Here is a 20,058-nt window from a genome sequence, read left to right as displayed (position 1 = left end):
TATACCTTCTAGGGTGAGACAAGATTTTTGCAGCCACTCACACTTAAGAGCTGCTGAATGTACCACAACAGGGATGCACTGGCACCCACTGAGTACCAGGCCATCTGCTAGATATTCAGCACTCAGAGGTGTCCAGACAAAGCCCCACTCTCAAGAAGTGCATAGGCTGTGGCCAGAGACAACAAGATTTATAAAGTGGAGTGAATACTTACAGCACAGATGCATAAAAATACATGAGATCGGGCTTCCCTGGTGGCGCAGTGGTTGAGAGTCCGCCTGCCGATGCAGGGGACACGGGTTCGTGCCCCAGTCCGGGAAGAGCTCACATGCCGCGGAGCGGCTGGGCCCGTGAGCCATGGCTGCTGAGCCTGCACGTCTGGAGCCTGTGCTCTGCAGCGGGAGAGGCCACAACAGTGAGAGGCCCGCGTACCGCAAAAAAACAACAACAACAAAAAAACCCCACAAAAAAACATGAGATCTCCAAAAGGAAGCAATGAATTCTTCCTGGGCTGGTTGGGGAAGGATTCTTGGAGGGAGTAGCAATACATTGGCTCTTGAAGAAAGAGGAGGACAATGAGGAGGAGGAGGAGGAAACGAGAAGAAAGACAGGACAGGTGTTAGAGGGGAATGTGTGTGGGGAGTGGGGGAGACAACATGCCAGAGAAGGGAAAAGAAGCCTGGAGAATGCAATTCTATCCAATAAAGTAAGAAAATCAATTCAAAATACAGGTGCAGGGAGGAAATAACATTCCAAGCATTGTTAGAACAAAGGAAGAAAAGAAATGTGAAAAGAGAATAATCTGAAACATCAGAAAGCATTCGGGATGCCAGTGAGAGGACTCTGAGCCGGAAACCCAGCTCTGCCTGGAAGCTTCATTGTGTGACTTCAAGAGAGTCACTTGGTGTCTCTGATCTTGGCTTCCTGATTGGTCAGATGGAGATTATAGCACCTCCCTCTCAGGACAGAGGTGACAACGAAATGAGATAAACCACCTAAAGCACCCACACGTTGTCCAGCACCGAGCAAGAGTCCAGCCACTGTAAAATCCCTCTTACTGCTATTCTCAGTCAGCACCTGGGGTGCTGGTACCCTGCACTACCCTTGCATGGTAGTGACAGGTTAAAAGAACATGCAATTTTTCAAGAGACTCCAGCTTGTGTAGAACACGAGGCACCTCTACCAGCCTACAAACAATTACTCTATAAAATGTAAAATCCACGCAGGAAAAGCCTGTCTCTATCAGCTACTTGCCAAAACATATAGTAGTGGATAGTGAGTTATGGTAATTAAACACTAGTTAATTCATTTACTGAAAAGCATCAGGGTTATCTGTAGCACAATTTAATGAATGGAGTTTTTATGTGGTGGAAATCGCTAGGTAATTGCCAGCTGATCATCCATAATTACAAGACTTGTTAGGTATGCAAAGCCTGAAACAATGATTCCTGATTTCTTTAGGATCAACAAAATAAGCATCCATCCATCCGTCCATCCATCCATTCATATACCCATCGTTCCACCTAACCGTCCATTACAAAGATACTTACTGAGCACCTGCTATACCCTCCCCTGTGCTATGAAGAGTCAGAAGTACAGACAAGACTAAGCCATGGTCTCTGCCCTCCAAAAAGCTAGCAGTATTGAAGAACAGAGAAGACACAGCAAAAAGGTCCATGGGAAGTCGGAAGGGGAGGAGATTACTTCCAGTTTGGGATGAGGGGAGTGAGTGGTAGGTGGGTGTGTGGATCAAGAAAGACTTCTACCTTCTTGTATCTTTGGAATTTTGCACTGTGTGCATGTATATGCTTATTCAAAAATAAGGAGATATTTTATTTTAAAAAATAAGTGAGAACTGGAGAAAGAGGAAGAGGAGGAAAGAAGAGGAGGAAGAGGAAGAGAAATATTATGGACTGAAAATAGGTCATTAGAGTTGAGCTTGCACCATGGGTGGTAATGCAAAAGGCAATGACAAGAATGTAGCAGTTCTCACCAATCAAGTTGGCAAATATGTTTGTCAAATGATGATTCTCAGTACTGACGAGGGTAGAGTGAAATGATATTCTTCCAATTCTACTTGTGCTGGTATAAATTGCCAAAATTTATGGGAAGCGATTTGGCAAAACCTACCAAACTTCTGAAGTGTTCATACAGTTTGGCCTAGTGATTACAGTGGTACCTTGTAAAGGAAAAAAAGAGCAACCAGATAAAGAGATATGTTCAAAAATGTTCATCATAGTATCATCCATAACGGGGTTAAAAGTGGGAACAATCTAAATATCTAACAGTGACAATACGATCCATTCATATAATAAGTTATGTGAAAATTTAAAATTATGCTTTCCAGGTATAGCTAATTATATGGAAAAACTTTATGATATTATTTTTTCCCCAAAAAATCAAGAAAACATTACCTATACACAAATGCACATGCATACATAATTAACAAAAAGAGACACTTCAAGGAGGCTGTGGTAGTTCACTGGGTTGGATGTGTGATAATAGGGGTGAAACTATGCAGTAGACAGCCCTTAGATTTGTTCGTACAATATCTATGCCCCCTCCTGGTAAAAGCACCCCCTTAGCTTTGTAGAAATGTATATCACTCCCCCATACACACATACACCATGGATAGAGCCTTGTAGATTCATCAGTCAAGGTGCTTGCATTCCTCTGGCCTACAGGTGAGTGAGGGAATTGATAACCAGGCCAAGCAGAGGCTCACTCTTGGGAATCTGAATCTTAAGCAGAATGTCATGAAGGCTGAGGATGTGGAAATCAATTGCTTGTAAACTACCCATGATCACGCACCTTTGGAAGTTCTTCAAGGTGCCCCTCTGTGGCAGGTCTACTTGGGTTAGCTGACTGTTGTCATAAGCAATGGCCGGCCATTCTAAGTTTCTGAACAGGGGAATGACATAAATAGAGATGTGTCTACAAATAATTAAGGAACACTTCAGTTCAGAGCTTCTAAGTCTGGTTCAGTGTGTCCTGAGTTTTGGCAACAGAAGACCCAGATGAAGATTCAGGGGTTTTGGAGAAGGGTATTGAGAGAGGACACTGAGTTTCAGGCAGTCGTGACCAGGAGGGATGTCTGTCTTGTGCCATAGGAAAGAGACCAGCAGAGGGCAGAAGCCAGGGGAAGGGAGGCCTCAGTCACAGCCCTGCCGCCATCTGGAAGAGCATGGAGGAGGAGGGAAGGAGGAAAAGCAGAGAATGCACCTTGAGACCAATGGTAATACAGTTGCTTCTAAATTCAGTCTCACACCCAGTCAGGCAGGCTTTATCTAGAGGCCCTGTTTCTTATGGATCCGGGGCCTGAGCTTGGGGACCTAGGAGGCCGTGAAGTACAGAGGAAGCCACTGAGCCTGGAACCCAGGACAGTAGGTTCAAGTCCTCTGCTCTGCTGCTCAGGTGAAAGATCCTGGACAGGCACTTTCCTTTTCCCGAGCCTCAGGATCATTTGCTCATTCATTTGGCAGCATGTTCATTCATTCATTCATTCATTCAGCAAATATCTATTGAATGTCTAACTAGCATGTACTACCAATTCATTCATTCATTCATTCATTCAGTAAATATCTATTGAATGTCTACTAACTAGCATGTACTACCAATTTAGACATATGCAGGAAAATTGGTTCTTTATGTCAAAAGGATGGGGAGGCTCTCGGTGGTACTGCTCAGGGAGTATGGGGGAGCCGTGGGCTCCTCCCTTCTGGGTTTATCCTTTTGTCTCTACTTCTTAAGGATCTGGGTGGACCTACATCAGGCAGCAAAGAGCCACAGACTCGCCGACAGAGAGACGTACAGCACAGGGGAAGATGCAATTACCGCCCACAGGCCCACGTTGCCTGTCTTGTTCTAGACAAGGCCACTATTTGGCCTGCTGGGCTGGGTGGATAGAAAAGACAGAGTGCGGGGGAGGAAGGAGGTGGAGACACTGTGCTTACGGGCGAGTCCCAGGGTCCGTGAAGCACTCAAGTGCAGCCGGTGTACAAGCACGTGGAGGAACTGACTTCTTCTGCAAATCGTGTTTTCTTTTTTGGTGGAGGAAAGACTTTGCTCTTTTAGAAATATCAAATATCAAATGTTGGGCATCATTCTACATATAGTAAAGACTGTGGTGTATAAAAAGAGACCCTTCCCTCAGGGTATTTATATTCTACTGGGAAGAGAAACTTCAAACAAATTAAAAAGGATTAAAGAGTTAAATGGCTGAAGTGTTGGACAGTGACAGTGACAAAACGAGGCGAGGGAGTGTTGGCGGTGGGCTGAGGGGTGGTGTGCTGGTTTACTAAGAGCTCAGGGAAGTCTTGTGGGGTCACGGAGATAATCCATGGGGTAATGAATGCAGAGTGACTAGCACGGCATCTGGTACAGAGCAAGTGCTCAAGGAATTACTGCTGTTAGTGTTATTGTTAATTACGTTCTAAATTCCTTCTCTGAACGTGGGGACAGCAATGCCTATTTCATAGGGTTGCTGAGTAGATTAAATTCGGAAATATGTAAAAAGAAATTTACATGACAAATTCAATAAGGGATTATTGAGAGCCAGCCATGTTTCAGGGGAGACTGGCATAAACAAACACATAAATTCATAGTATAAAGTCAGAGTGCTGGGGCTTCCCTGGTGGCGCAGTGGTTGAGAGTCCACCTGCCGATGCAGGGGACGCGGGTTCGTGCCCCGGTCTGGGAAGATCCCACATGCCGCGGAGCGGCTGGGCCCGTGAGCCATGGCCGCTGAGCCTGCGCGTCCGGAGCCTGTGCTCCGCAACGGGAGAGGCCCGTGTACAGCAAAAAATAAAAAAATAAAAAAAATAAAAAAATAAAATAAAATAAAGTCAGAGTGGTGAGTGAAGAACAGAAGAGAAGGCAGAGGCCGAGATCGAGATTCCTGGTGTGGGGAGACCAAGGACCTCCAAGGCTTGAGGAGGTGACCTTGGAACAGAAGCAGGGAGGAAGTGCTGGAGAGAACAGGGCTGGGGAAAGCATGTCACAACGGGAGGAGACAGCAGGTGCAAAGGCCCAGAGGCAGGGGTGGGGTTGGCCCTGAAAGGAGCAGCAGGGGCCAGTGGATCTTGGAGGTGGCAGCAGGGGTTTGGGGTTGAACTATGGGTACGAAGCAAAGGTGCTGGAGGATTTTGTACAAGGAGCATGATGATCCGATTTATAGTTTAAAAGCATAACTCTGACCACTCTGTGTGTAGTGTATACTATTCGTCTTATTCATCTTGCTGTATCATGAGATCAGAGGTAGCACAGGCAGATGATGTGACACTCATTCTAAAAGCAACGTATTCGGGCTTCCCTGGTGGCGCAGTGGTTGGGAGTCCGCCTGCCGATGCAGGGGACACGGGTTCGTGCCCCGGTCTGGGAGGATCCCACATGCTGGGAGGATCCCACATGCTGTGGAGCGGCTGGGCCCGTGAGCCATGGCCGCTGAGCCTGAGCGTCCGGAGCCTGTGCTCTGCAATGGGAGAGGCCGCAACAGTGAGAGGCCCACGTACCGAAAAAAAAAAAAATAAAAGCAACGTATTCACTGCATGCCTATTATGTGTACGCTGCTAGATACAGCAGTGTAGATGGAGACAGCCACTACTTCTTGCCCTTGGGGACCTTCTGATGGTTCTACTGGCACAGTGTAGATACTTCATAAATTACCATCACTTGATATGAACTAATATATATTACATTGCATTACACTGCATTATATTATACTATGAATAGCACAGCATTCGTATTTTTATGTCTCTTGCCCCCAAAGTGACGGTGTTACAATTCACCAGAGGCTCATTCTTGAGGACAAGGGAGCAGCAAAAGAAAAAAAAAAAAACAACAAGAGGAGGCAGAATTAAGCCCGAGGGAGCAGCGGCGTGCCATTTCTCACCACCGTATCTCTGAATATGCGGATATAACCGTCCTCTCATTTGACTGTCTGGTGGACTCCTATTCACAGTCCCCGGAGCCCAGCTCACTCTTCGCCCCCTGGGATCCAAGAGCTCTCTCTCCACCGTGCCACTTGGGCTGAACTGCTGTCCCCTGCCTGTCTACCCTCCTGGATCCCAGATGCATCCCTCCTGAGGCACCTTGAGGGGCACATGAGTATGATGTTTACTCACAGTGTTCATTCTTCTCATCTATTGGGTTGGCCAAAAAGTCCATTTGGGTTTTTCCATAACATCTTACAGAAAAACCCAAGCGAACATTTTGGCCTACCCAATACTTGTATAACCTCAGAGATTAACACAGGCTCTGATGCGGCTGGTGTAAAAAACATCTACAGAAGAGAGAAAGGGAGAGAGGAAGAGAGGGAGGAAGGGAGAGGAGGGAGAGAACGGAATACAATTCTTTCCTTCTTTTCCAGGCAATGCTAAAGCTCATTTCAACTAGCAAGTGCTGAGATTATTGATCAACATTTCTGAGGTACTGAACTGAGTTTCTATTGACAGAAATAACTAGCAACTAGGCTGGGGGAGAGAGAAATGTGCTGACAGCCAGCGAATCATAGCCCCGATAGCAGAGTGCCTGTCTATGCCAAGGGGGACAATCATTAATTTCCTGTTCCTTCACAGTTACATTTCTTGGGCTGACTGACAAGTTCATTTTAGGGATTCATCAGGCCCTTTATAAATAAACTCCCTTCTTATGCCATGTTTCTAACTGCACCTGCCACCCAGATGATTGGGTGCCTGGGACGCACATAAACATTTCAAATTGCTAGCAATAGCTCAACATGGTAGTTAAAGGAAATCTTCCCATTTCTTATTATATAATCAAGAGGGCCCAATTCCCCGGGCTCAGGCATCTCTATTCTGTGCACAGAACTGAAGAAGATTTCATTTATTGCTTCCCCTCCCACCCCGCCCCCCACCTTTAAATAAATGATACCCAAGCATTTAGTTACAAGATCATTTGTTGGCATGCAGACCTTGAAATTAAGTCCCCTGTAAAAGCTGTGTGACTCTGAGTAGGGTACTTAACCTCTCTGAGCTTCAGTTTTCTTGCGTGAAAAATGTGGATACATTGTGAATGGAGCTGTTGCTAAAGAAGACAAGAGTATGTTTAAAGAGGGAAGACACACTTGTAATATTATCTCATTCAGTCTCATAATGAGTCAGCCCCATGACTACTATCTCCATTTTACAGGCAAGCAAATCGTGTCTCCAAGAAGCGAAGTGACCTTTTCCCGGCTGGTAGTGGCAGAGGTATGAGATCAACCCAGTTCTGCCTGAGGCAGCTGCTCAAAGAAAGACAACTTCTCATTAATCTTATTAGTGATTTTACCTCTCTGCCTGGCCTAAAATTCCATTTGGTGCCAGTGGCCTTGAGGTTAGCCTAGGAAGAACTCAGCTCTCTGCTAGCCTTCACATACACAGAGCAATTCCGGTCTCTCTAGAAACAATTCTGCAGGCTCCAGTCATCAAAGCAAAGTTCCTAGAATCCACACGGCTGGTGTTGCTGCATCTAATGTATTTGTATTCACTGTTCAGTTTATTTTGCTAACAGTAGCCAGAGGTACCTTGATATTTGCATTAGTATACAATTTCTCTTAAAGACTGTTTATTTTTGAAAAGGTTCTGAGTAGTTTTAACTATTAACTTGGGAAGGGAAATTTCTCTGCTTAAAAACAAGGAGCCATATGCGGTGGAGCTTTGGGGCTGAGACAAGACATTTCACTTTCCCTGACAGACATTTACTGAATACCTACTGTTCAGTGGTCAGTGGTATTCAGTCAGCCTGGTCCTCTGGCAGCTTCTGTTAGAGTCGGGAAATGAATATTAATCCCATAATGCTATGTCTCCTATGTGTCAAACAGGGAGCAGGGCAAAATGTACTATCTTACCCCAAACCCATGAAACAGCACCTGTGTTCCTTACCCTCCCTTTTATAGATGAGGAAACTGAGGCATAGTGAGGCCTGGGGACAGGCACAGTGCTCCACAGCAAGAAAGTGGAGGATCTAGAATTTGAATGCAGGCTGGGATGAGCAATATGGTACCACTTGATTGACAGCTGGGCTCTGAGCTATGAGGTGAGGTTACTCCAGCTACTTTTGTATATGTTTGATATTTTCCATAAATAAATAAATATATGTATATATATATGTACATTATATATATATGTACATTATATATATATATATATACATTATATATATATATACATGTACATATATATACATATATTTTTAAAGTGCAGGCTCTGGAACCAGACTGCCTAAGATCTTAACTGTGAAACAGAAGTAACAATACCACCCTGGACATGTGGTTGCTCTAAGCATAAAATGCGTTAACACAGACAAAGCATTTAGAACTGGTCACAATGTAAGTATTCAAGACATGTTAGCTGTTAATTTTTTTTTGCACTATGTGGCCTGTGGGATCTTAGTTCCCAGACCAGTGATCAAAGCCGTGCCTCCTGTAGTGGAAGCGCCTAGTCTTAACCACTGGAAGTCCCTTAGCTGTTATTTATTGTAACAGCTAAGATAGAAAAGTCTGCGGTATTCAGTGTCTAGCAAGCCCTTCCCCACGTATCACTGAATATAAGGAAATCCACCACCACCTTCCTGAGAAGATTTTAAGTATTATTTGATCTGCCTGAAAATATAAACTTGACTTAGAAATGTAAATGACCCAGTCATATATCTACTTAGAGTATTTCATGTATTACTTTAGTAACACCCCTACCTGTTTAAAATCTCCTATTACACATAATAATACATTTAGAATTACTGCTCTTGCCTACCCTTTTTGAACAAAACTACTTTATTCCAACTCTTCACCTATAATTCCTGATCTAGTCTAATGTATCGTCCCCCAAGCAGTTGTTGTTGAAAAAAAATTAGTTGCAAAAATACCCTTCATGTGTGAGAAAGCCATACCCAAGGTGACAGCCTCCTCTGTCAGGTGAGTTTGTGGAGTAGGTGCTGCCCTCATATACAGACATTTACGGTCGGTTACGTGGTCTGAGGGTAGATGGTTTGTTAAAGAGGCAAAGGGGAGGGGGCTGGTTAAACTGGGTGGGGTGACTGGGGGCCTGGTCTGCAGGAAGCAAAGGAGAGAAGATGGATAAAGCTAAATGTCGATCCTGGTCAGGCCAGGCTATACCCTATCCAGCTCACTGACTTTCAATCAATTTTTTTTTATCAGAAAAGTCATACTTTGCTGTTTTAAGGTGTTTAGAAAACACTGAAAAGTAAAAAGAAAAACAAATCCGTTAATCCCACTGCCTAGAGAGAGCTACAATTGTTATTGTGCCATCTTTGATCCAAGCACAAATGCTCTTTCCCCAGACAGCCTCTTGGCTCAAATGTCACCAGCTCATGTCATTGGATGACCACCTCATATTAGGGGTGCCAGATTTAGCAAACAAAAATTCAGGACATCAGGTAAATTTGAATTTCAAATAAACAGCCTTTTTTTTTTTAAAGTATAATGTGTCCCAAATATTGCAACTGTCCATTGTTTTCCAGAAATTCATACTTTTCACTCCAGGGCAGCAACAACTGGCCATCCCTACTTCCTTACTTCAGTCAGATACTGACCAAAAGCCTCTTCCATGTAGGCTCTGCTCAGACACAGGCTAAAGGGGGATCCCAATGCCAAGACAGACATTTACTTGCCAGTTTCTAGAAAGAAAACACGTGGGGCCGCTTTCTGCCCAGGACTTGGGGCTAAATTGGGCTTTACTCTTGGTTTTCAAAAGAAAATGCTAAGTAGGAACATGTGTTGAATGATCACTGATATTTGAAGGTGACCAAAAGAAATATAAGTTCTTTTTTAAAAATACAATGACTCCATTTCAATTAAAAAAGGAAAAAAAAAGCCCAATGGCAGCAAGCACATAACAGTAGGAGCCCAGTGCCCCGCTGTGAGTGTCAGGGGTATTTTCTGTTATTTTGACAACAATCTCCTCCATGTCTCCTTTTACAGGTGAGCAAACAGAAGTTCAGAGGGGGGCAGGTAATCTGCCCCAAATCTCAGTTAATCAGGGAGGAGCTGGGGTTAGGATTCGAGGTCTGTTTGAAAGGAAAACTCCTGCAGCAGTTTTGGACCTGAGGCTCCCCAGCAGTTGTTAGAATGTGAAAGCAACCAGCTTTTCAGAAGTGTTCTTGGTCACGTTATTTATTTATGGCAAAGGAATTTTGCCTCCCTGTGCATTTATGAAAGCGGCCCTGCGAGAAGGGAGCCTTTGGGCAGAGATCTCGGAGACCCAGCCCGTTCTGAAAGCAAACTTTATATCCATTTGTACTTACGAAGCACGCAAATCTGGTCTTGACTGTTTCTGTTTTTAAAGGGGTGGGAGTGGAAGCAGGGAGGGGGTATGAGAGGAGGTCAATTAAGGCTGGACCCTGGAAGGCTCTCTGGAGTAGGTGGTACCCTATCAAGGTTCTAGTAGTGTGGGCACAGTTTCCACAGAATCCAAGTCTCCTGAATTAAACAGGACGGCAAATGAAGACTACATTGGTTTTCTGCTCAGGTCAATACATAAGATAAATTGACCAGAAGAGCTGAACACAGATCAGGGTGAACTGAACATCAACGTTTACTAAGAACAGAGGGAGGAGAAACATATATATCAGAAAAATGGAGATGGCGACAGCGCGTTGGGGCAACTGCTTGGTATCCAGTGAAGGTCTGTGTTTAAGGATTAATATTTTAGTCAGGTCTTTACTATTAAAAAAAAAAAGCAGTGGAATTAACTTATTACAATAAAACTTCATTTAGTCAGACTGATTGCTGGGAAGACTGATTGCCTTTTTTTTTTAAACAATGTCATTGAATTAAAATGCACAGATAGATGCAGCACCAAGAGCACTGCACTGAGAGTCAGAAGACCTGGGTCACTGGCTTGTGACCCGTTAAGAGCAACGAATCATATGTTATTCATTTCTTGTATCCCCTTCTGCCTGGCACAGACCCTGGCATACAGATGCAGTCTTTGAGTTCCGTGAAGAGCAGACCTTGAGACAAGGATTTGGGCACAGGTAGTTGATTTGGGAGGTGATTCCAGGACGCAGGTGAGGGGCTGGGAAGTGAGAGAGATAAGGGAGGGAGGAAAGCCAACAAGAGTGTGTTAATAAGTGGGTCACCATGTGCGAAACGGTGGCAGTCTTGCCGGAGTCTCTCAGAGGCTGGATAGGATGCACCTAGAATCTTTCCACCAAAGGGGCAAGGAACCTGGGGTATTTTTCCACCAGCTTCCTGTCTGTCGTTTGTTGAGGGTTGTGCAATTTTTTGAGGGTATTACTCCTACCACTGCCCCCCTCCCAAGTTTCTTCTAAAGCCCGAAGGCAGAGAGAGTCAGGTGTAGCGCATACCTGAAGATGCAGGTGACCGCTGCCAAGAGCCAAGAGGAGATGGGAAGGACACAGGTAAACAGTAAAGCTTGCTGAGGGCATGCAAGAAGGAGCTCTGGATACTGTGACCACGGTCAAGTCCCTTCGTCTCTCTGGGCATCGGAATCTAACTTCAAAAGGAGAGGTTTGAATCTTTGCATTCCCTCCAGGACTGAGTGTCAGTAACTCTGTAAACCAGATGGTCAACCCAGATCCCAGGATCAGAGGCCCTTCAGGAAACTGCTTCTCACACAGATAAAAATGATCTATAACGAGCATTCCACTTGTTAGCTTTTAAGTGTGAGCTTTTCAAGGGCGCAAACATACACATATAGATATATGTGTACAAGGTGATCACCGAGGCACTGTTTGTAACAGCAAAGCACTGGAAACAACCTAAATAACCTTCAATCACGGCACTGTGGAATACAAATGGTATATTCATGTGCTGGAATGTTCTCCTGCAGTTAAAAGGAATGGACTGACTCTATATGTGTCAACATGGGTAGAGCTCAAAAAATATTTCTGAGGGGAAAAACAAGATGCAGAATGTTATATATAGCATGACACCATTTAAGAAAACATGCACACATTAGAGCTTTCCTTTGGGTAGGTGACATATATGGAAAAGTATTTTTAAAGGACTGAAAAGCGACAACAAACTCATTTAAAGTTATGTTGGAAAGATTAAAACCACATTTACACGAGGGGCTAATTTTGAGGAGAGAAACTCAGAAATAAAGAAAGGATGGGACTAGCAATGGTGAATGTGGGTGGGACAGTCAGGGTGGTTTTAGCTTTAGTGATATTGTTCTAATTGACAAAAGCAGAATCGAATCACACATTTTAACTCTAAAAATGAGAAATGTCTAGTACACAGTCTCGTTATCACAGAAGACAACACGATAATGTGGAAAAAGTTTGGAAAATGGAATCAGACCTAGTAATCCTAGCAGATAACTTCTCTGCTGAGAGTCTCTGACTCCCCAGATGCAAAATGGACTTTGCAAAGCTAAGCGCCAAAAAGTAGTCAATAGTGTCTCCTGTCTGGGGCATAATTTGCATTCACATATTATTTGTTCCCTGTGCCCTGGAAAATAGGACATGCATTTTCTTGCTGTTTCTTACACTTAAAAAAAAAAATCACTCCTTTAATGAATTAAAAGGTGAAGTTCCTTCCTAGTCTCCATGGAGTCAGGAAACTGATTTAATGGATTCAGAATTAATTAGTTTTTAAAAGTCTTTCTAATTGTCATAGTGTCAGGGTTTTAACTGAGCAAGGTTTCAGCTGAACTGGAACACGTCCTTTGCCTTGCTTTGTGGGTATCAATGAGTATTAAAGAGGGGCCACTTCATAAGGACAACACCAGCAGTGGGATCAAAGTCAAAGTGTCATTCAATGACCTTGAGTTAGAACTGCTGGGGTTAAGTCTACACAGGCGAAGCTGTCAGCACAGGGGAGTATCTTCTGTAAGAGTGCCTTACGCTTTCAGGACCTTGTGCTTCTACTAGGCTAGTCCTCTGCCTGGAATTCCATCTTTTCCCACAATGTTCACATGCCTACATCCTATTTTTCTTGATGTCATTTTCTCCATGTAGTCTTCATGGATACCTCCTCCCTCCACAACAATGACCATGATGCTGATGACAGCTACCATTTACAGAGCAACATTAATTACCAGGGACCATGCTGGGTTTTCATCTAATCCTCATGGCAACCCTGAGAACTAAGCATCCATAATCCCATTTTATGGATGAAGAAACCAAGGCTCAGTGAGTGTGGAAGGATGATAACAGGGAGGGGTGGGGGTCACCATGTTCTAGGGGCTCTGCTTTTTTTTTTTTTTTTTTTGCGGTACGCGGGCCTCTCACTGTTGTGGCCTCTCCTGTTGCGGAGAACAGGCTCTGGATGAGCAGGCTCAGCGGCCATGGCTCACGGGCCCAGCCGCTCTGCAGCATGTGGGATCTTCCCAGACCAGGGCACGAACCCGTGTCCCCTGCATCGGCAGGTGGGCTCTCAACCACTGCGCCACCAGGGAAGCCCGGCTATGCTTTCTGACACCTCTCTCCCTTATCATGTTCTTGGCTTCTGAGGGTCTACGGTTTTCTTGTTATTGATTTATAGAGAGAGAACTCATTTTCAGAGATTTCCCTGGGCTGTATTCCTTGGGCTTAATCCTCAGAAACAGAAAGTTTAAACACAATCAGAGAAAAAAAAAAAAATAGAGCCCTGTGAAATGATCCATTCTTTAAGGCAGGAGACTCACCACTCATACTAGCTAATCCTACAAGATGATTGAGGAAGAGGATGGGACATCTGGCCACCAGTGCAACCCCTCAAGGCTACCCCCAGCTGGGGAGGGTAGGAGCCTCCAGCAGTTTCCAGAATAGTTTCCCTCACAAAGTCCCAAGGGTGAGTCTCCAGTAGGAAAAGTCTCTCACCACCAGCCTGAGTGCTCCTTGCCTGCTCCCTCCTCCCTCTACCCCAACTCTCCTTCCTCTTCTCCCCTCCACCCACACCTCCTTTAGGTTCTGAGGCTCCACAGGAAGCAAGTGGGAGGGGACGATACATTTATTACACACTGTGAGGGAACCAGCAGTCTGGTTCTATTCTTTAGGGTTTCTTTGCCTTAGGTTAGCTCCTGGCTTGCCAGTCAGTAGAACAATTTACTACATCAAATGAAGATTTTTTTTTTCTTTCTTTCTTTTTTTTTTTTTTTTGCGGTACGCGGGCCTCTCACTGTTGCGGCCTCTCCTGCTGCGGAGCACAGGCTCAGCGGCCGTGGCTCACGGGCCCAGCCGCTCCGCGGCACGTGGGATCTTCCCGGACCGGGGCACGAACCCGTGTCCCCTGCATCGGCAGGTGGACACTCAACCACTGAGCCACCAGGGAAGCCCCAAATGAAGGTTTTTTGTGTGGATTTCTTGAAAACCATGATAGAAGTGTGAAAAAATGTGTCCAAGGTCAAATGCAGTGGCTGTAATTTGCAAGTTCTGAATCCCAAACCCTCTTCTGGTTACTGATATTGTGTGTGTGTGTGTTTGTGCTTAAAGCTGCATTATTCCTATAGCAATTCTTACTTTAGCTCCCCTTACATGACTGCTATTGATGTACCTGAATCACGTTGAGAGCTTGGACCCAGCTTGGATTGATCTCTGCATCTTCCAACAGCTCAGCATCATAGAATAAGTGCCCATACATGACTGTAAGAACACATGGGGGAGTCAGGGACAACCCTGGTGTGCTGACTCTTAAGCCTTCCTGCACAGGACATCTCAGTGCAGACAGCGATGTGGATGGGGCAGCATTGTCCCAGCAAAGGGCAGCCTCTGCAGGACCTCAAAGGTGAGGAGACGGCAGGCAGGAGGCCAGAAAGGCCAGAGCAGCCTGGCAAATTGGTTTGGGACAGGCAGCTCCAAATCATGCAGATAACTGAAACCTGGCTGCTTTGATGATCTCCTCCTTGGAGGAAGGTCACTGAAATAAGATCAGCCTTTCCCAAATTGTTCTGAGGAAGTATGCTAATGGAAAAAGTTCCTGGAGTCAAATATATTTGAGAAATGATGTGCTGAACTAAGTTAAACAAGGTCTTTACTTCAGGACTTTTCAGAGGAAGCACACGTTGTAAATATTCAGAAGGGGAAAAAAATGAAGGCGGCCTTTTCCCCATTGATACACCACAGAAACCACAGGCCCAGAGCATTGTATAGGGCTACCGTCCCCCAGGAAATGGGTAGGACACCGCACCCAACTGCTTAAAGCACAAGTTGTGGGGAACAAAAGAGAGTCCAATGAAATTATCTGAAACAATAAGAGGGCTTCCCTGGTGGCGCAGTGGTTGAGAGTCCACCTGCCGATGCAGGGGACGCGGGTTCGTGCCCCGGTCCGGGAAGATCCCACGTGCCGCGGAGCAGCTGGGCCCGTGAGCCATGGCCGCTGAGCCTGCGCGTCCGGAGCCTGTGCTCCGCAACGGGAGAGGCCACAACAGTGAGAGGCCCGCGTACCACAAAAAAAAAAAAAAAAAAAAGAATAAGAATCATTTCTCAAGAAAGAGGGCTCAGGGTGAGCCAAGACAAGAAGCCCACCTTCTTCCCTCTGCAAAGACTAGCCAATGTCACAGGACAGATAAGGGGGTGTTACGGAATTATGCTTGACACCTACCTTTCTCTCTCTCTCTCTTTTTTTTTTTTTTGAGGAACATGAGCCCAGTTTTAATTAGTTGATCATTTCTTGCATTGGAAGTGCCCCTCAGTGACATCCTCGGCCTGAGCCTCTTTGCCATAGTCCTTAACCACCACGCGACTGCAACCAACCACTTGATGGGGTTTCCCCTCTCTGTCACTTTTACAGAGGCCTACCCATTCCCCTAGTTTCTTGTGGTCATCAGTCTTAATCAGGTTGATTTGGTGCTCAGCACAAAGGGCCTCCACCAACTTGACATATACAGGCTCATCGCAGTTGGATGCAAGCACACAGAGATGGGCTTGGCGCTTTTCTAAGGCTTTGGCAGCTTCACGAATCGCACGTGCTAGGCCATCGTGGATGAGGGCGGTCTTCCGCACCTCTTGCAGCGCAGTATTAACGTCCATTACACCTCCGGCAGCAATGCCTTCCTAGGCCAGGGCGGTGGGTTACGGGTGGAGCCAGATCTTGAGTGCACCCCAGCCTCCGCCTCCGCACAACTCCGCGGCGGCAGGGGAAGAGCCTTTTCTCTCTTTAAGGAGATAAGAACTTCAAAATGCTTCCTGAATCTAAACCCTTTTCCCGACCTCCACTGCCACCACCTGGGCCCAGGCCACCATCACCTCTCACCTGGATTACTGCAGTAGCCTTCTACCTGTCCTCCTCACCTCCGACCTCCCTCTCCTACAGTCTGTTCTCAACAAAGCAGCCACAGTGTTCCTTTTGAAAATTTGGTTAGATCATGTTTCTCTTTCTTTCAGGATCCTCCAATAGCTTTCCATTTCTTTCAGAGTAAAAGCTAAAGCTCTTCTATGACCTGGCCACCTACTGCTCCTTTGACATCCCCTCTTACTGGTCGTCTCACTTCCTACCGCAGGAACACTGATCTCATCATTCTTCAAATACCCCAGGCATTCTGTGCCTCAGGGCCTTTGCACTGGTAGTTCCTTCTTCTCGGAATGTTCTTTCCCCAAATATACACACCCTCATTCTCTCTTCTTATTTCACTTTATTGTTCAAATGACATATTCTTGGGAAAACCTCTCTGATTATGTTATTTAAAATTGCTACTCTCTTACCATATGACCCAGCAATCCCACTACTGGGCATATACCCAGAGAAAACTATAATTCAGAAAGACACATGCACCCCAGTGTTCACTGCAGCACTATTTACAATAGCCACATCATGGAAGCAACCTAAATGTCCATCAACAGACGAATGGATAAAGAACATGTGGTACATATATACAATGGAATATTACTCAGCCATAAAAAGAAACGAAATTGGGTCATTTATAGTGATGTGGATGAACCTAGAGTCTGTCATACAGTGTAATGTAAATGAGGAAGAGAAAAACAAATACCATGTATTAACACATATAAATGGAATTTAGGAAAACGGTACAGATGAACCGGTTTGCAAGGCAGAAATAGAGACACAGACGTAGAGAACAAAGGTATGGACAGCAAGGGGGGTGGGGGGTGATGGTGGTGGGATGAATTGGGAGATTGGGATTGACATATATACACTAATGTGTATAAAATAGGTAACTAATAAGAATTTGCTATATAAAAAAAAATTGCTACTCTCACCCCACACTCCAGACCCCCTTATCCTGCTCTTTTTTAAATAGCACTTATCACCTCTAACTTACTACATGCTTTATTTATTTGTCATGTTATTGTCTGTCTCCCCGCCCCCCTCTCTGCTTGAATATAAGGTCCATGATGGCAGGGGTCTTTGTTTTATTTTCTGGAGTATACTTAGCATCTAGAGTGGTGCCTAGTAAATAGTAAATATTTGTGATAGATTGTATTTTCCAAAGATAGCCACAACACTATCTCCCATCCCACATGCACTTCTTCCAAGGTGACCTTGGCACTCCTTTCATTGAATGCTAGGGTCTCTGTCTCTTTTCCTTGAAACTGGCTTGATGTGTATGACTGCGTCAACCAATAAAGTACAATAGAAATGATGCTCTGTGACTTCCAGGGTTAGGTCATAAAATGCCATCCCATGCACCTTGCTCTCTTGGAACTTGACTGCCATACTGTGTGGTAGCCCAAGCAGTCCATGGAGAGGCCCAGTGGAAAAGTTACTGGGTCCCTCAACCTGCAGCCCCATCTGAGCTCCCAGCTGGCAGCGAGCACCAACCTGAATGCCATCTTGCAAGTGGAGCTTCTCTCGCCCTAGGTGAACCCCTCCAGCTGACTTGCATAGAATGGCTGAATCACTCGCACTGAACCTTGCCCAGTTATATATAGGTTAATGAACAAAATAAATGATCAGGAGGATGGTGTTGCCTCAGCCAGACCACTAAACTGGACTAAACTGGAATTCTACAGTCAGGGATTTCCTGGTAGCATTGAAATCACTCCTCAAAGGCAGGTCGGATGTCAGGGCACTGGTGTGAGAGGCCCAGGCTTGGCAATATCCTGACCTCCATGCCAAGCCCACCTCTTCCTCTTCCTGGACAGGAGATAAATTCCCTCTCTGGGCCTCAGGTTCCTTGTGAGAAGGATTAAATGAGATGACACAGTTAGAGAGTTCAGATCAGGGTGTGGTATGTGACAGTCACAAGACTAGTTTGATATTCTTTTCCTTCCATGCAGAGGTCTGGAGCCCAAAGGAAATAAGTCTCGAAAGCCTCTCTGCTTGCATGACCAGGCAGGTGCCCCTGTGGATGGGCTCACCGGGGACGGGCATGGCTGGCAGTCAATAAGGGACAGGCTCTCACCTGCCTCCGGGTCTCTGCCAGGGACACTGTTCGCCACCCTCCCTCCCTCTGCTTTTGGCTTCACTAATGCCTGCTAATTGTTTGAGTCTCAGTAATTAATTATTAATTGCATCTAGAAGCCCCCATCAGCCTCCCATGGGTGGGATTTCTGCTGCGTCGTGCCCCAGGGCACCCATCCCTCTACAATCCTGGCCAGCATCACACCAGAAGGTGAGTGTCTTCCATCCCTCTCCTTCGCCTGCATGAGGTGAGGACCGGCACAGAGATTCTCATGCCTTTGCTGAAGCTCCAGTGCCTACCACAGGGCCTGGCATAACAATGATGTGAATAACTGGGGGAAATCTGTGTCTCTCTAGGACACAGGAGCACCAAGGGTTAAGGCTGTATGAGGCTCCTATGTTGTAGGGGCAGGTACTCTTATGTGGCCGTATGATGGTTTCTTCTTAGGACCCTGAGAGTCTGGGATATAACCAAGAGGTGATAGGTGGGACAGCATAACTCTACTGAGACACTGTTAAGGGGGTGAGACTGCTCATCTCCAAGAGGCCAGACCATGCTGTGGTTGAGACCTCATCCTGGGGGCCAGACTGCCTGCTCCTCCATCTTGGCTATGTCACTTACTAGCTGTAGGACCTCCAACAACTTACTTAAGCTCTCTGGGCCTCAGTTTTCTCATCTGTAAAATGGGAATAATGGCATCACCTACCCCAGGCGTTGGAATTGCAGAGATTTTACCAATTAACATGTGTAAAGCACTCAGAACAGGGTCTGGCATAGTTTAAGTGCTAAGGAGTGTCTGTTATCAATCTGCCTGCAGAGTAGGATCTATATCTGTTCTCTACAGCAGAAAGGTCTGGGCCTCTTCCATCTCTTCAAAAATTCACATAACAAACAGGATTATAAAAATAAACTCGAGATCCAGGCCGTGTGATGAACATCTTTCAGTCCCCCAGTGCTTTTCTGGGACTAAAGGCTCCAGAACTCAATTTGGAGGTAATGTCAGAGCTCTCTGTTTGCAGTGAGACTACGAGGCCCAAGCCAAATGTCTCCAGCACTGTCCTCCAAGATAACTCTCCCCCAGTGCTCTAAAGGCCCCTCTATGCCCTCTTTCTGCAAAGAATGGGGAGCAAGCTCAGCCTTCGGAAACCTTCCCCATCTTGGAAGCCACCTAACACCACCTCCTTCCTCGGAGTACGGGTTATTTCAGGAGACTAAAAAGACCACCCAGGAAGCTAATCTTTGGGCTTCACTTCTCGGGGAGGGGGTGTGGGTAGGTGGGAGAGACAGATTTTTCTTGTACAGCAGAGCGTGAGTTCCTTTTTGAAAGGTCCTAGCGGAAATAAATGTACAACTTATTGTGGGCTGCGAAGAGCCACCAGCAGGAGCTGGAGTGACACAAAAGGGGCGTTTGTGCCGGCACAAAACATTTAGCACTTTACCAAGACGTGCACAGCATATAAAAGGAGACGAAGCCTCCGCGAATCCACCAGGCAAGCGACGCGCCCTGAATGCTGGACGGCCCCTCACGAACCCCAGCACAGTCTTTCTCCTCTCCCGGGGGCCCCTGCCTCCTCTCGCGTGGAAGGGAGCTCTGTGTGAGTGCAGGTGTGCAAGGGCAGGCCTCCCACTCAGGTGCTCGCCTTGTCTTCCTAAGCAGACCTGCTCACCCCCACGCTCAAGAGGAGAGCTGAAAATCCGGGCATAATGAGACGAAGCATTAGAAAGTTATACATTCAAGTAAGACACTCAATAAATGTGTTTTATCCCACTCAACTGACAAGGATACAGATGTCCCCC

General features: G+C 45.8%; 2 protein-coding genes across 4 annotated transcripts in view; both read right to left on the bottom strand.

Annotated features, from left to right (window-relative positions):
* The window catches only part of ASTN2 (astrotactin 2), a gene marked incomplete at its 5' end in the record, with an annotated part of 938,059 nt that overhangs the window by 385,223 nt on the left and 532,778 nt on the right, over positions 1–20,058 (bottom strand). The window lies entirely within an intron of this gene.
* Positions 15,563–16,023, bottom strand: LOC308619021 (small ribosomal subunit protein eS12-like; the record flags this gene model as incomplete). The annotated part of the gene is made up of 1 exon (XM_081237486.1): positions 15,563–16,023. The coding sequence occupies exon 1, from the start codon at positions 15,926–15,928 to the stop codon at positions 15,563–15,565; it is 366 nt and encodes a 121-aa protein (XP_081093612.1). The 5' UTR covers positions 15,929–16,023.

The sequence above is a fragment of the Mesoplodon bidens genome, assembly GCF_964165515.1.
Source record: "Mesoplodon bidens genome assembly, chromosome: 6".
Taxonomy (NCBI): domain Eukaryota; kingdom Metazoa; phylum Chordata; class Mammalia; order Artiodactyla; family Ziphiidae; genus Mesoplodon; species Mesoplodon bidens.
This window is presented reverse-complemented; position numbering and strand designations above follow the sequence as displayed.